This window comes from Notolabrus celidotus, chromosome 6 (genome assembly GCF_009762535.1).
Source record: "Notolabrus celidotus isolate fNotCel1 chromosome 6, fNotCel1.pri, whole genome shotgun sequence".
Taxonomy (NCBI): domain Eukaryota; kingdom Metazoa; phylum Chordata; class Actinopteri; order Labriformes; family Labridae; genus Notolabrus; species Notolabrus celidotus.
This window is the reverse complement of record NC_048277.1, coordinates 37,030,349-37,046,184: the sequence shown is the minus strand read 5'-3', so window position 1 is coordinate 37,046,184 and position 15,836 is coordinate 37,030,349. Positions and strand designations below refer to the sequence as shown.

General features: G+C 42.3%; 2 protein-coding genes across 2 annotated transcripts; both read right to left on the bottom strand.

Moving 5' to 3' along the window:
- Positions 1-575: 575 nt before the first annotated feature.
- On the bottom strand, positions 576-4,757 carry LOC117814699 (E3 ubiquitin-protein ligase TRIM21-like). The gene is made up of 3 exons (XM_034686168.1): positions 4,676-4,757; positions 2,747-3,081; positions 576-2,518 (listed from the first exon to the last, which is right to left on the bottom strand). The coding sequence occupies exons 2-3, from the start codon at positions 3,070-3,072 to the stop codon at positions 1,432-1,434; spliced, it is 1,413 nt and encodes a 470-aa protein (XP_034542059.1). The 5' UTR covers positions 3,073-3,081; positions 4,676-4,757; the 3' UTR covers positions 576-1,431.
- Positions 4,758-5,561: 804 nt separating this feature from the next.
- Positions 5,562-11,972, bottom strand: LOC117814684 (E3 ubiquitin-protein ligase TRIM21-like). Its single transcript, XM_034686151.1, has 2 exons — positions 11,759-11,972; positions 5,562-8,085 (listed from the first exon to the last, which is right to left on the bottom strand). Exon 2 carries the CDS (start codon positions 8,074-8,076, stop codon positions 6,418-6,420), a length of 1,659 nt encoding a protein of 552 aa, XP_034542042.1. The 5' UTR covers positions 8,077-8,085; positions 11,759-11,972; the 3' UTR covers positions 5,562-6,417.
- Positions 11,973-15,836: the final 3,864 nt, after the last annotated feature.

The window sequence follows — 15,836 nt, the reverse complement described above, 5'->3', positions numbered from 1 at the left end:
TGTATGTTTTCATAAACAGGCTGCTACATGTGTGGAAAGGTCACTATACATCATCCCTCTTATTACCTGGCTACCAACCACAGACACAAACAAGCTGACACTACAATTCAATTTAAAGCTGTTTTTATTGATTTAAATAGGATTTATCTAAACAGATCAAAAAGATTGATTTTCTCTCTTTTCTTTTCTTTTAATTGTATTTAAATAAAGTACGAGTGCATCTCAACAATTCTAAATGTTGTGAAAATAAACAATATTGTCCATCAGTCATTTAAGAAAGTGAAAATGTAACATATTGTCGTCTCATTAGACATCAAGTGAAATGTTTTAAGAGTTAAATCTATTTTGACTTTGATAATTTTGGCCTACAGCTAAAAAAAACATCAAAATCTTGTTTCCAGTTTCTCATTTTGAGCTAGGATGAAAAAAAGAGAACCATCTCAGTATATTCTAACTTTGTTAAATACACTCCTTTATACTATATAGAGAATATATTTGAATATTGTCTAAAGCATCTTACAATAAAACAATCAATCTGAGAATAAACGATCAAAATGACTCAAAATAGAAAAACCTGCTGAAAATGTCTTTTATTGATTTATTTGTAATTTTCCACGGCAAAGATTCTTGATGAGTGATAGACTCCACTATTAATTGTGACTATTACATGAAAGCAGAATGAGATTTTGTTGTTGAAGAAAACACAGCAGGGGGCGCCAAACCCACACAAACAGAAAGGTTCTCACAGGAGCTCGTTTGTTGTCTTTGCTCAATGAAAGAAGAACAAAGAACCTGATCAGACGCAACAGAAATTCACAGAAATCAAGAAAACAAAATGACTTTTTTCAGACACACTGTTCATCAGTAATATGTCCCAGAATTCAACACTTCTCATCAAAAGATCCATCTGACACACGGACATTTAGGAAAAGTTACACAGAGGAAAATGTGGATTTTTGACACTGCATTGAATTGTGCTAAAAATCAAAAAGAACAATTAAAGAGACTTTTCAAATCTCTGATTTATTCTGATTATTATTGATAATCCCTGATTAAAAGTGACTTCAAAGTCATATTTACAGATTCTATTTACAAAAACAATCCTTTATATGTCAAGAAGAGGTGTAACTGTGGTCATGGTCACCTGAAATCTTGTGCATGTCACCTCCTCTACAGTAAACAGCACGCTGCTGTTAACACCAACTCTCTGCAGACGCTCACAATTTGACTCTAACAGTTATAAAACTCAGATTCTAATTTTAATCTCATGAAAGAAATGTTTGTCTTCAAGGAGTGAGCATGCTGTCAGCAGGATGAAACACATCAAGGGTCATATTCAGGAACTAAAGGACACCTTAAAGGCCTTAAAGACATTTGTGATGATGGACACCTCTTCAGGTGTTCTCTTTGACATCAACCTTTCTCTGAAACTCAGTGGTTGCTCTCCTCAGTTTGGTTGACAGGAGAGATGATCAGAGGAGCAGAGTTTTTACCTCCATCATTAGGACAGGGACTAAAGTATGGGTAGAGTTTCTCAGTGAAGGAGCAGCCAGTGAAGGAGTAGATCAGAGCTGCAGCATCAACGTCATAAAAGGAGACCAGACCCTCCTCATAGTCCACAAACACCCCCACCTTCTCAGGATCAGACTGCAGAGAGAGATCGACTGAAAGGTCATCAAGAGCTGTGTACTCATTTTCATTCCTCAAACATATCGTCCAGAAACCATCCTCAGGATTCAGTGTGATTTGTCCCTTCCTGTTGATCGACTCTCTGGCCACTCCTAAATCCCACTTAGTCTTCCCTTCAACCTGAACCTCAAAGTAAAATCTGCCTGAAGAGAAACTCTGCTTTGATAAGACCATAGCATATTTACCAAATCTCTCTGGATTGTCTGGGAGATTCTTCCTCACATCACCACAATGAACTTGTTTTCCATCATCAGACAGGATGAGATTAGGGTGTGCTGTATCAGGATCAAGAGTCAGATCCACCTCATACTGCTGGACTCTCTTCAGCTCGGCCTCAAACAGCTTCTTCATCTGTTCACTGAGCGTCTCCTCCAGCTGCTTCACAGCTCTCACCACAGTCCCCTCATATGAAGGTGGATGGACTCTGACTCCAGTCCAGTTCTTGGTGGGTGGAGCAGCGTTCAGGGCCGTGATGTTTTGGAGGAGGTGGAGGTGGTCTTCAGAGCGTGAGAGCTTCTTCACTTCAGAGCTTCTCTTCTCCAGCTCAGAGATTTCCTGTTGCAGCTCTTTGATGAAGCCTTCAGCCTGTTCCTCCGTCTCTCTCTGCTTCTCTTTGATCGTGTCCGTCAGATTATTTAGGCGTCTCTCAACAGTCTCCATCAGAGCGCTGAAGACCTGAACACCTTCTGCCATCTCTCTGTCTGCATTCTTCTTGCTGAGCTCCACTGACTGTTTGAACTCTTCAAGCTTCAGTCGTCTCTTCTGGATCATCTGCTGAATTTCAGCCTCTGTCTTCCCCAGCTCGGCCTTCTTTCCTTCATATCCTTCTCTCAGAGGAACAACATCATGAGTCTTGTGGTCTAAGATAGTGCACATCATGCAGACACACATCTGGTCGTTCTTACAGAACAGCTCCAGCAGTTTGTCGTGCTTCTCACACATCCTGCCTTCCAGGTTCTCCACAGGGTCGATCAGCTGATGTCTCTTCAGACCTGTCATTGTCAGGTGAGGCTCCAGGTGAGTCTCACAGTAAGAAACCAGACACACCAGGCAGGACTTCAGGGCCTTCAGTTTGGTTCCAGTGCAGACGTCACAGGGAACTTCTGCTGGTTTGGAAACTCGTTCTGGTCTGCGGCTGCTGGCTTCCTGTCTGAACTGAGCAGCCATCTCAGAGATGAAGGTGTTGACCTTCAGCTCAGGTCTTGTTTTAAAAACCTCGTTACAGTTTGGACAATCATGTGGGACTTTAACATCCCAGTGATTAATGATGCAGCTTTTACAGAAGTTGTGTCCACATGGTGTGCTGACAGGATCAGTGAACACATCCAGACAGATGGAGCACAGGAACTGATCTTCAGTCAGCAGACAGCTGGCAGCAGACATTTCTACAACCTGAGGACAAAAAGAGAGGAAGAATAAAAACAAAGTATGAGAAGTGGAACATAGAAAGTGTCACCATTACAGGATATCATCAACAAGTCACAGACTTAAATAGTAAACGGACTAAAAACTAGCCGATCACTCATTCCTGTTCTACATATCCCGTTAATACGGCTCGTCTACGTCTAAGTGTAAACGTTTTCAAAGCAACTAAAGCAACAATGATCACAGCTCGGTCTGATGTGTCATTTCAAAATAAAAGACACTTGAAATGTAGCATTATTGCAATAATTTGGGATATTTTCAAAGGGAGATTATTTTAAAAAATCCTAGTTTCAACTGACTAACTTCAGTTCAGACTAATAGTGGAAAATATTCCAAAATTATTGCTACTTTTCCAAATTTCAAGTGTCTTTTATTTTGAAATGACAAATCAGATCTTCCTTTGATGGACAGGATCAAACCATGATGTTGTCCACTAGCAGATTTTACAGTATAGTTTTTGAGAAAAATAATGTTCAATCTGCTCAAATTGCACTGAGACGCTTTGATATTTTACTCATTTTCATTATTTTATTTTGAAAAATCTGGGAGAGGTGACAAAGATCTTTCAATGAATTATTTTTCCTCGTGTCCCTGGCTGTCACCCTAAAATTTCTTAGCAGATTCTATTGTATAGATTTTGAGAAAAATGATTGACTCACAGATTTTTCAAAATAAAATAATGAAAATGAGTAAAATATCAAAGTGTCTGAGTGCAATTTGAGCAGAATTGAACATTATTTTTCTCAAAAGTTCTTCAGTAAAATCTGCTGAGAATTTTCAGAGTGATAGCCAGATACATGAGGAACAATAATCCATTGAAAGATATTTGTCACCTCTCCCAGATTTTTCAAAATAAAATGATCAATATGACAAAATATCAAAGCGTGCAATTTGAGCAGAATTTAAAAATAATCTCAAAAATTTCAATCATCTGAAAATATAGAGAACTAGTACTTTTTCTGTATTTTTTAAATTTCATTTTCATATTCAATAACAACTTTTGGAACTACATTCCTCCTTTTTGGTCGCTCGCAGCAGCCGTACCGTAATTCCCTGTATAGACGCGCATTATTTTTCGAGGGGAGGCTGGCTTCACCAGGGTTTAACAAAAGACGGCTCACTTGACCGCAGAGAGAGAGAGGGACAACTCACCACACCTATAAGGACTTTCACCAAATACACAACCACTTTATTAGACTGAGTCCACCTAGAACCACTTTATTAGACTGTGTCCACCTAGAACCACTTTATTACACTGAGTTCACCTAGAACCACTTTATTAGACTGAGTCCACCTAGAACCACTTTATTAGACTGAGTCCACCTAGAACCACTTTATTAGACTGTGTTCACCTAGAACCACTTTATGTAGACTGTGTTCACCTAGAACCACTTGATTCTACTTTAGAACCACTTTATTTCCGTAGATATCAACTTTATAATCCTCTGGCTCTACTCCTCGTCGTATAGTGTCGAGTTGAACAGACGGGGAGGGAGCAGCTTCTTGTTTCCTCTTAAATGTTCAGTCAGTACATTTAGTCTTTGTAGGTCAGTGTACTCACCGCTGATGGACACAGATTCTGCTGTTCAGTTGAGAAAAACTCCAAGACTTTGTTTGAATTTGTCTTTAGAGAGAAACAGGGAGACTTTCCTCGACCGCAGCTCTGCTCACACTCAGACTAACTTTCACTTTCATCTCAGGAAAAGTGGCGTTCAAGCCCCTCCTCCTCCAGTGACGTCACTCAGGCCTCGTGGGAGCACACCTTGACGTGGCTTTGATCTAAGAAGAGTCTTTACTGACTTTTCATTCTTCATATTTAAGAACATATAATTATACTCAGAAAACAAGAAGTCTGTCAGATGAATGAACATACTGTATGTTTTCATAAACAGGCTGCTACATGTGTGGAAAGGTCACTATACATCATCCCTCTTATTACCTGGCTACCAACCACAGACACAAACAAGCTGACACTACAATTCAATTTAAAGCTGTTTTTATTTATTTAAATAGGATTTATCTAAACAGATCAAAAGATTGATTTTCTCTCTTTTCTTTTCTTTTAATTGTATTTAAATAAAGTACGAGTGCATCTCAACAGTTCTAAATGTTGTGAAAATAAACAATATTGTCCATCAGTCATTTAAGAAAGTGAAAATGTAACATATTGTCGTCTCATTAGACATCAAGTGAAATGTTTTAAGAGTTAAATCTATCTTGACTTTGATAATTTTGGCCTACAGCTAAAAAAAACATCAAAATCTTGTTTCCAGTTTCTCATTTTGAGCTCGTGTGAAAAAAAGAGAACCATCTCAGTATATTCTAACTTTGTTAAATACACTCCTTTATACTATATAGAGAATATATTTGAATATTGTCTAAAGCATCTTACAATAAAACAATCAATCTGAGAATAAACGATCAAAATGACTCAAAATAGAAAAACCTGCTGAAAATGTCTTTTATTGATTTATTTGTAATTTTCCACGGCAAAGATTCTTGATGAGTGATAGACTCCACTATTAATTGTGACTATTACATGAAAGCAGAATGAGATTTTGTTGTTGAAGAAAACACAGCAGGGGGCGCCAAACCCACACAAACAGAAAGGTTCTCACAGGAGCTCGTTTGTTGTCTTTGCTCAATGAAAGAAGAACAAAGAACCTGATCAGACGCAACAGAAATTCACAGAAATCAGGAAAGCAAAATGAGTTTTTTCAGACACACTGTTCATCAGTAATATGTCCCAGAATTCAACACTTCTCATCAAAAGATCCATCTGACACACGGACATTTAGGAAAAGTTACACAGAGGAAAATGTGGATTTTTGACACTGCATTGAATTGTGCTAAAAATCAAAAAGAACAATTAAAGAGACTTTTCAAATCTCTGATTTATTCTGATTCTTATTGATAATCCCTGATTAAAAGTGACTTCAAAGTCATATTTACAGATTCTATTTACAAAAACAATCCTTTATATGTCAAGAAGAGGTGTAACTGTGGTCATGGTCACCTGAAATCTTGTGCATGTCACCTCCTCTACAGTAAACAGCACGCTGCTGTTAACACCAACTCTCTGCAGACGCTCACAATTTGACTCTAACAGTTATAAAACTCAGATTATAATTTTAATCTCATGAAAGAAATGTTTGTCTTCAAGGAGTGAGCATGCTGTCAGCAGGATGAAACACATCAAGGGTCATATTCAGGAACTAAAGGACACCTTAAAGGCCTTAAAGACATTTGTGATGATGGACACCTCTTCAGGTGTTCTCTTTGACATCAACCTTTCTCTGAAACTCAGTGGTTGCTCTCCTCAGTTTGGTTGACAGGAGAGATGATCAGAGGAGCAGAGTTTTTACCTCCATCATTAGGACAGGGACTAAAGTATGGGTAGAGTTTCTCAGTGAAGGAGCAGCCAGTGAAGGAGTAGATCAGAGCTGCAGCATCAACGTCATAAAAGGAGACCAGACCCTCCTCATAGTCCACAAACACCCCCACCTTCTCAGGATCAGACTGCAGAGAGAGATCGACTGAAGGGTCATCAAGAGCTTTGTACTCATTTTTATTCCTCAACCATATCGTCCAGAAACCATTCTGAGGACTCAGTGTGATTAGTCCCTTCCTGTTGATCGACTCTCTGACCACTCCTAAATCCCACTCAGTCTTCCCTTTAACCTGAACCTCGAAGTAAAATCTGCCTGAAGAGAAACTCTGCTTTGATAAGACACAGGGACAAGGATCAAATCTCTCTGGATTGTTTGGGAGATTCTTCACTTCATCACTGTGATGAACTTGTTTTCCATCATCAGACAGGATGAGTCTAGGATGTGCTGTATCAGGATCAAGAGTCAGATCCACCTCATACTGCTGGACTCTCTTCAGCTGAGCCTCAGAGATCAGCTTCTTCATCTGTTCACTGAGCGTCTCCTCCAGCTGCTTCACAGCTCTCTCCACAGTCCCCTCATATGAAGGTGGATGGACTCTGACTCCAGTCCAGTTCTTGGTGGGTGGAGCAGCGTTCAGGGCCGTGATGTTTTGGAGGAGGTGGAGGTGGTCTTCAGAGCGTGAGAGCTTCTTCACTTCAGAGCTTCTCTTCTCCAGCTCAGAGATTTCCTGTTGCAGCTCTTTGATGAAGCCTTCAGCCTGTTCCTCCGTCTCTCTCTGCTTCTCTTTGATCGTGTCCGTCAGATTATTTAGGCGTCTCTCAACAGTCTCCATCAGAGCGCTGAAGACCTGAACACCTTCTGCCATCTCTCTGTCTGCATTCTTCTTGCTGAGCTCCACTGACTGTTTGAACTCTTCAAGCTTCAGTCGTCTCTTCTGGATCATCTTCTGAATTTCAGCCTCTGTCTTCCCCAGCTCGGCCTTCTTTCCTTCATATCCTTCTCTCAGAGGAACAACATCATGAGTCTTGTGGTCTAAGATAGTGCACATCATGCAGACACACATCTGGTCGTTCTTACAGAACAGCTCCAGCAGTTTGTCGTGCTTCTCACACATCCTGCCTTCCAGGTTCTCCACAGGGTCGATCAGCTGATGTCTCTTCAGACGTGAAGCTGTCAGGTGAGGCTCCAGGTGAGTCTCACAGTAAGAAACCAGACACACCAGGCAGGACTTCAGGGCCTTCAGTTTGGTTCCAGTGCAGACGTCACAGGGAACTTCTCCTGGTTTGGAAACTTGTTGCTCTGAGCTGCTGCTGCTGGCTTCCTGTTGAGCTTTCTGTCTGAACTGAGCAGCCATCTCAGAGATGAAGGTGTTGACCTTCAGCTCAGGTCTTTTGTAGAAAACCTCTTTACAGTTTGGACAATCATGCGGGACTTTAACATCCCAGTGATTAATGATGCAGCTTTTACAGAAGTTGTGTCCACATGGTGTGCTGACAGGATCAGCGAACACATCCAGACAGATGGAGCACAGGAACTGATCTTCAGTCAGCAGACAGCTGGCAGCAGACATTTCTACAACCTGAGGACAAAAAGAGAGGAAGAATAAAAACAAAGTATGAGAAGTGGAACATAGAAAGTGTCACCATTACAGGATATCATCAACAAGTCACAAACTTAAATAGTAAACGGACTAAAAACTAGCCGATCACTCATTCCTGTTCTACATATCCCGTTAATACGGCTCGTCTACTCATCAACACAAAAGTTAAATCAGTGAAAATTAAACTGATGCTACAAAATTATGGGGCGCTGTTTGTAAAGTTGTGCACACTGAAAATAACAAAGACTCTCCACATGAAGTGATACAGACTTAGCTTGTCCGTTCCATAGACTGGGTCAGTCTCTGAGTGTTGTTTGGTTCAGTGTGAATTAGTATGGGGTGCCGTTAGTAACAAAATAAGAGCTTCATAAAGTGATACAGATATCCCGACCACAGTCTGTCAGCACTGACTCCTTCTAGGTTATAGTCGGACTTCCTGCTGTAAAAATGTTGGAAAGGCAGTTTTGGAGTTCATCAAGAGATTTCACAACGTTCAGAGACAGAACTGACCCAGTCTGTGGAACGGACAAGCTAAGTCTGTATCACTTCATGTGGAGAGTCTTTGTTATTTTCAGTGAGCACAACTTTACAAACGGCGCCCCATAATTTTGTAGCATCAGTTTAATTTTCAATGATTTAGCTTTTGTGTTGATTGGAAGTTTCTTTGCAGTTGTTTATGAAGCTTTTATTTTGGTATTTCTGCTAGGCGTCAGTGTGAATTTGCATATCAGTTAAATATTTAGGATCAGGAGCAACATTTAACATTTAGATTTAACATTTATAATTAACTATCAACATTTAGATTTAACATTAAAAATTTAGATTTAACATTAAAAATTTAGATTTAACATTTAGAATTAACTTTTTAACTTTAGATTGATATTGGACATTTAATATTTATATTTAAAATTAATATCTAGCTTTAACATTTAGATTTAACTATCAACATTTAGAGTAACATTTAGAATTAAAGCCGCAAGCGCCGATGAACGGGCCCTCGCACACCCGCGGCCGCCGCCTACGCGAGCCGCCGCCACATGTAAACCATCGCCTGATATTTGCCATCACATGATGCGAAAGCTAGATCTGAGAGTATATACTGCCTCAGGTGGTGCAAATGTTCCAAGTTTTTGGCAGATTGCCAAGAAAATCTCAAAACTTGACAGTGTGCCACGCCCACAATTTTAGTGTGAACAGAATTCCTTTAACAATAATTTATATTAAAGTCACAAAAATCCATTTTTGGAGGGGTTTTTTTTTATGGCCGGCCCAAAAATTTCCCACGCCTACATCTTTTGTCTGAATGGAATGCCTTTACTTTGTATTGATCGTCAATGGGTTTACTGTAAAATGTGCCTAGTTTGGACTGAATTGGAGAAAAACTGTAGGAGTAGCTCTCAAAAGTATGCACCCTTATTTTGCCCTGTTTTTCACATTCAGAGCTGTATGTGCGTTTCATGCCCCGCCTCAACGCATGCCACGCCCACAATTTTTGTCTGAACACAATTCCTTTAACACTAATGTAATCGTCAATATGTCTGCTATACAATGTGCTTTATTTGAATTGAATCGGAGAAAAACTCTAGGAGGAGCTCTCAAAAGTATGCACCCTTATTTGGGCGTCATTCAAAGCTGTGTGTGCGTTTGATGCCCCGCTGCGATGGCTGCCACGCCCACATAAAAAAAAAAAAAAATTGGCTGGATAAATGTTTCTCGAAAAATTGTCTACTATAGGTTGCCCTTGGTTTGGAGTGAATCAAAGAAAATCTGTGGAGCGCAACTACGTTTGAGTGCACCCTTATGCTAGCTGCGTTTTTTATGATCAAAGCTAGGTGGCGCTCTTCCTGTTGAGTTTGCGATATGGGTGCAAGAGGCTTTTTTGTGCGGCATGATGTCCTGAATATGCGTACAATTTTTCAGGCATGTACCTCAAAATAACCCCTATGGGGAGTTGTTTTTGAAACCTGTAGGGGGCACCAGTGAGCACATTTTTTTTACTTTTTTTGCGAAACCCATAAAATGTCACAATTTTTCCATGGACTGACGAGTGAGTTGGATGTCGTGAAATTACGTGCACATTAAAGTCACAAAAATCAATTTTTCACCGGTGGCCACCGGCGGTGCTCGGGCCCTAATTAGCATTTAGATTTAACATTGATTGTAACTTAAATATATTTTCCACAACAAATTAAATGTGAAGAAAATCACAAATATTTCTCTGAATGTGAAAAAAAGGGACTTGATTAATTTTGGTAGTTCTTCTAGGCGTCAGTGTGAATTTTCGTATTGGTTAAATATTTAGGATCACAGAGCAACATTTAAAATTTAGATTGAATAATTAGATTTAACATTGAACATTTAGATTTAACATTTAGAATTAACATTTAGATCTATATTTAACAATTTATATTTACATCTAAAATTAACATTTAGGTTTAACATTTAGGTTTAACATTTAGATTTAACATTTGAAATTTATATTTATATTTAGCATTTTTTAGCATTTAACATTGATTGTAACTTGAATATATTTTTCACAACAAATTAAATGTGAAGAAAATCACAAATATTTCTCTAAATGTGAAAAAAAGGGACTTTTTCTTTTTCTTTGAGGTTTTGGAGCTAAATGTGGAGAATTGTTGATGTTATTTTCAGTGAGCACAACTTTACAAACAGCTCCCCATACACAATCACATGAACACAATGGTAGGACTCTTCACATCAGGAATGTGGGACATAAAGTCCTGCAAGCCAAATCCAGGAGCAGAACCACTTTGATCCAAACTTCTTCTGAAGAACCAAAACAGCAGTCAGGGAGTGATAGCAGGCCACGCAATAACCAGGGCCTGACTGTCCAACACTCATGCAGCACAGCCTCGGAGCATCAGAAGGAGGGCCCCAACCCAACCACCAGAGAACTCTGGATCGGACCAGAACCAGCCTCCAGACCAGAGAACTCTGGACCGGACCAGAACCAGCCTCCAGCCTAGAGAACTCTGGACCGGACCAGAACCAGCCTCCAGCCTAGAGAACTCTGGACCGGACCAGAACCAGCCTCCAGCCTAGAGAACTCTGGACCGGACCAGAACCAGCCTCCAGCCTAGAGAACTCTGGACCGGACCAGAACCAGCCTCCAGCCTAGAGAACTCTGGGCCGGACCAGAACCAGCCTCCAGCCTAGAGAACTGCTTCCTAGTGCTCCAGGAGTCACAACAGTTTACACACCAATCGATCCCCTCCTTCCCTCCTTCCCTCCTTCCCTCCTTCCCTCCTTCCCTCCTTCCAGGCTGCAGACACCCTGAAGGAGCGCGAGAGTGAGGCCCGGACACACACACCTGTATATGTCAGTGCGCGCGACGCCGCCCAGTAATCAACGCTCCTGAAGCTGGCACAGTGCCATGCAGAGACAGGGAGGGAGAGCCAACTCACCACACCTATGAGGACTTTCACCAAATACACAACCACTTTATTAGACTGTGTTCACATAGAAACACTTTATTATCCTATACAAATACTCTATTCTTCTATATTACCACTTAATTCTTGTATATAGATCCTTTATTCTCTAAAATAACAACTTTATTTAACTTGTTTCTTGTTTCCTCTTAAATGTTCAGTCAGTACATTTAGTCTTTGTAGGTCAGTGTACTCACCGCTGATGGACACAGATTCTGCTGTTCAGTTGAGAAAAACTCCAAGACTTTGCTTGAATTTGTCTTTAGAGAGAAACAGGGAGACTTTCCTCGACCGCAGCTCTGCTCACACTCAGACTAAGTTTCACTCTCATTTCAGGATAGGTGGCATTCCAGTCCCTCCTCCAGTGACGTCTTCAGGCCTCGTTGAAGCACACCTTGACGTGGCTTTGATCTAAGAAGAGTCTTATAATAATAATAATAATAATAATAATAATAATAATAATAACTGATTTTTATATAGCACCTTTCAAGAAACCCAAGGTCGCTTCACAGGGTCAGGTAGGGGGTCTGGGGGGTGGGTAGGGATATCTAACGGGGAAAGGCCTTGAGGAAAAGTTGCGTTTTGAATGCCTTCTTAAAAGTGTCCAGGGTTGGGGCGCTACGGATGTCAGGAGGGAGAGAGTTCCACAGAGTAGGGGCCGCCACACTGAAGGCTCTGTCCCCAAAGGTCCGCAGCTTAGTCCGGGGGATGAAGAGGAGACCCAGGTCCGAAGACCTTAGGTTCCGGGATGGAGTGTGTTGGTGGAGGAGGCCAGCCAGGTATTGGGGGGCGAGGGCATGCAGGGATTTGTAGGTGAGGAGGAGGAGCTTATAGGTGATGCGGTAATTGACAGGGAGCCAGTGGAGGTGAATGAGAGTGGGGGTGATGTGCTGCCAGGGCTTGGTGTGCGTGAGAACCCTGGCTGCTGAGTTCTGCACGTATTGGAGCCGGTCCAGGGCATTGCTGGGTACCCCGAACAGGACTCCATTGCAGTAATCCAGCCGGGAGGTAATGAAAGCGTGGATGAGGGTCTGGGCAACTGAATCAGAGAGAGATGGATGCAGACGGGAGATGTTCTTCAGGTGATAGAAGGCAGACTTTGTGACTGATTTGATGTGTAACAGGAAGGAGAGGGTGAAGTCAAGAATGACACCCAGGTTGCGGACTTCAGGAGATGGGGAGATGGAACAGCCATCCACATGGAGGAGGAGATCTCCAACCTTCCTGAGCAGTGGCTTGGGGGCCACAACCACGAGCTCCGTCTTGGCACTGTTGAGTTTGAGGAGTTTAGATGTCCTCCAGGTTTTTATGGCGTGAAGGCAGTTGACCAGAGACTGAGGGGGAAGCTGGGCGGATGGTGAGGTGCTGAGGTAGAGCTGAGTATCATCAGCGTAACAGTGGAAATTGAGACTGAAGTGCCGAATGATCTGACCGAGTGGGAGCATGTAGATGGTGAAGAGTAGGGGACCGAGCACAGAGCCTTCGGGGACACCTTGGTTGACAGGGGCCGGGGGGGAGGATGAGCCGTTGATGCTGACAAACTGAGTCCTGTGTGAAAGATATGATTGGAACCATGAAAGAGCTGTACCTGTGATGCCGAGATTGTCTGACAAGCATTTCAGAAGGACTGTGTGGGAAACTGTGTCAAAGGCAGCAGAAAGGTCGAGGAGGATGAGTATACTGGTGTGTCCGGAGTCTGCAGCGAGGAGGAGGAGGTCGTTGGTGATCTTGACGAGGACGGTCTCTGTGCTGTGGTGTGGTCTGTAGGGTGACTGTAGTGGTTCATAGAGCTCATGGCTGGACAGATGTTGATGTAGCTGGGCAGCCACTGCTCTTTCCAGGGTTTCACTGAGGAAAGGAAGGTTAGAGATCGGCCTGTAGTTGTTCAGCTCCTCAGGGTCCAGACCAGGCTTCTTAAGGATGGGAGTTATGGAGGCAGTTTTGAACTGAGAGGAAACTATTCCAGAAGCCAGAGAGGAGTTGATGATGTCCGTAATGATGGGGCAGAGGGTGGGAAGACAGGCCTTGACCAGCACCGTGGGCATAGGGTCAAGGGAGCAGGTGGAGGCTTTAGCTCTGGGAACCAGCTTCGAGACCAGTGAAGCATCGACTGGGGAGAAGGAGGAGAGAGAGCATTGGGACTGGAGAGGTGTGGCTGGGAGCATGTCATCCGGTGTCATGGATACGTGAGAAGGGGAGGGGCCAGGCGCCAGGAGTTGATGATGGATAGAATTTACCTTGGCTTGGAAAAAGTTGAGGAACTTTGAGCAGAGGTCAGGAGCATCGGCAGTGAGGGAGGGAGCAAGTGGGCGGAGAAGTTGGTGTATGGTTGAGAAAAAAGATCTGGGTTGATTTTGTTGTGAGGAAATGAGGGTGGAGTAATAGGAGGTCTTGGTCTTGGAGAGTGCCTCCTTGTAGGACCTCACATGGTCAGCAAAGGCCAGACTTTACTGACTTTTCATTCTTCATATTTAAGAACATATACTCAGAAAACAAGAAGTCTGTCAGATGAATGAACATACTGTATGTTTTCATAAACAGGCTGCTACATGTGTGGAAAGGTCACTATACATCATCCCACTTATCACTCTTATTATCAGACTGATGTCCTCTAAAGCCTGAGACAGAAAGGACAGATGGAGAGAGAGACAGCACATCACTGGGGTTATCAAGTGGGCTCCTCTCTTCACTGATGTTTCCTTTAGTCCGGCCCACGACACCTCAGAGAGTCCTCCATCGAGTCCTCCCGCTGTCAGCTCTATAAGATAAGATACTCATTTATCCGTCCCATCACGGGGAAATTCATGGAGTTACAGCAGCAAACAAGAAGGTGTACAGTACAAGAATTTAACTGTATATAGGAAAGAAATGTCCATCAAAGACGACAGCTTGGCCATAATTCTCCTGTCAGCCACCACCTCCACAGGGTCCAGGACTGAGCTGGCCTTCTTCACCAGTGTGTTCAGTCTTGCTCTCCTGTATCCTGTCCGCCCACAGCAGGTGAAATCCTTCCAATGTGGCGTTCATGTCCGGTGTTAGCTCTGTTAGCATGATGCTACTCTGCCAGTATTCCCTCTGGTGCTGGGTTAGCTCGTCCACCTTATCGTAGATAGATCTTACATTCCCCATAGCGGCGGGTGGAGGGACAGGTCCATGTCGTCTTTTCTTAGCTTGCACCTCAGTACCAGCACGCCATCCTTGACAAACACATGAAACCACAGAGGAAGCACGCGCGTGTGCAGGAACAGCTGAAGTGAATCAGCTTCATTAGAAAGAGAGAAACTGGTGTGAGTTAAAGCAGAGGAGATGGAGGCAGGTCGCCACCTAGTGGACAAACACTGAAACTGCAGACAAGAAGCTGCAAAAGTTCCTCCCGGCTGCTTCAGTCACATTTCCTCTGGTCTCCAGAGATTTGAATGAACATTGATCATTCATTGATTTGATTTGATGGAGATGATTTCACTCAACAGTTTCAGTGTAGAGCGTGAAACTGATGTGTTGCACGGAGAGTTTGTGTTTGAACATAAATCATCTGCTGGAATAATGTTCAGTCATTGAGTGTTAGAACAACTCTTTCCAGCTTTCTCACTGATCACCAGGCGGAGTTGAATACTTGATTCTGATTGGTCTAAACCCCTTGACAACGATTATTAACTCCTATTAGCTCACACACATCCCATTAGATCAATACGCAGTGAGGAGATTTGGAACATTTCATCTCCACCTGTTGACACTGTGGCAAAAATATTTTCATGCTTAACAACATGGATGTTTTTTTAACATTTGATCCGATGCTGCAATCCAGGCCCGCTCACCCTGTCAGGTGTCATGAATGGAAAAACTGGAAGTGCAGATTTAAAATAAAAGGTTTTAATAAACAAAACTTACTAAAAACGTCAAAGAGTCAAATCCAGATAAAACACAGGAGAGACGAACAATGATCCAACACAGGACGGGGGAAACAGAGGAGCTGAACACACAGAGTGATTAACACAGGTGTGGACACAGGACACAGGTGAGACTAATCAGGCTCATCAAAAAAGGAGGGAAACACACAAGGACAGGAAGTAACACTAAACTGGAAACACAGGGAGCAAGAACTACAAAATAAAACAGGAAACACAAGAAAATACAACAAGAGACGAGGATCACTAAACACACAAGAGGGAGACGAAGGATAACTAATACAGAACAAACACAGGGAGGAACCAAGGCATGAAACACAAGGACAACACTAAACTAACATCAAGTCATGACATCAGGATTCTAACTCAC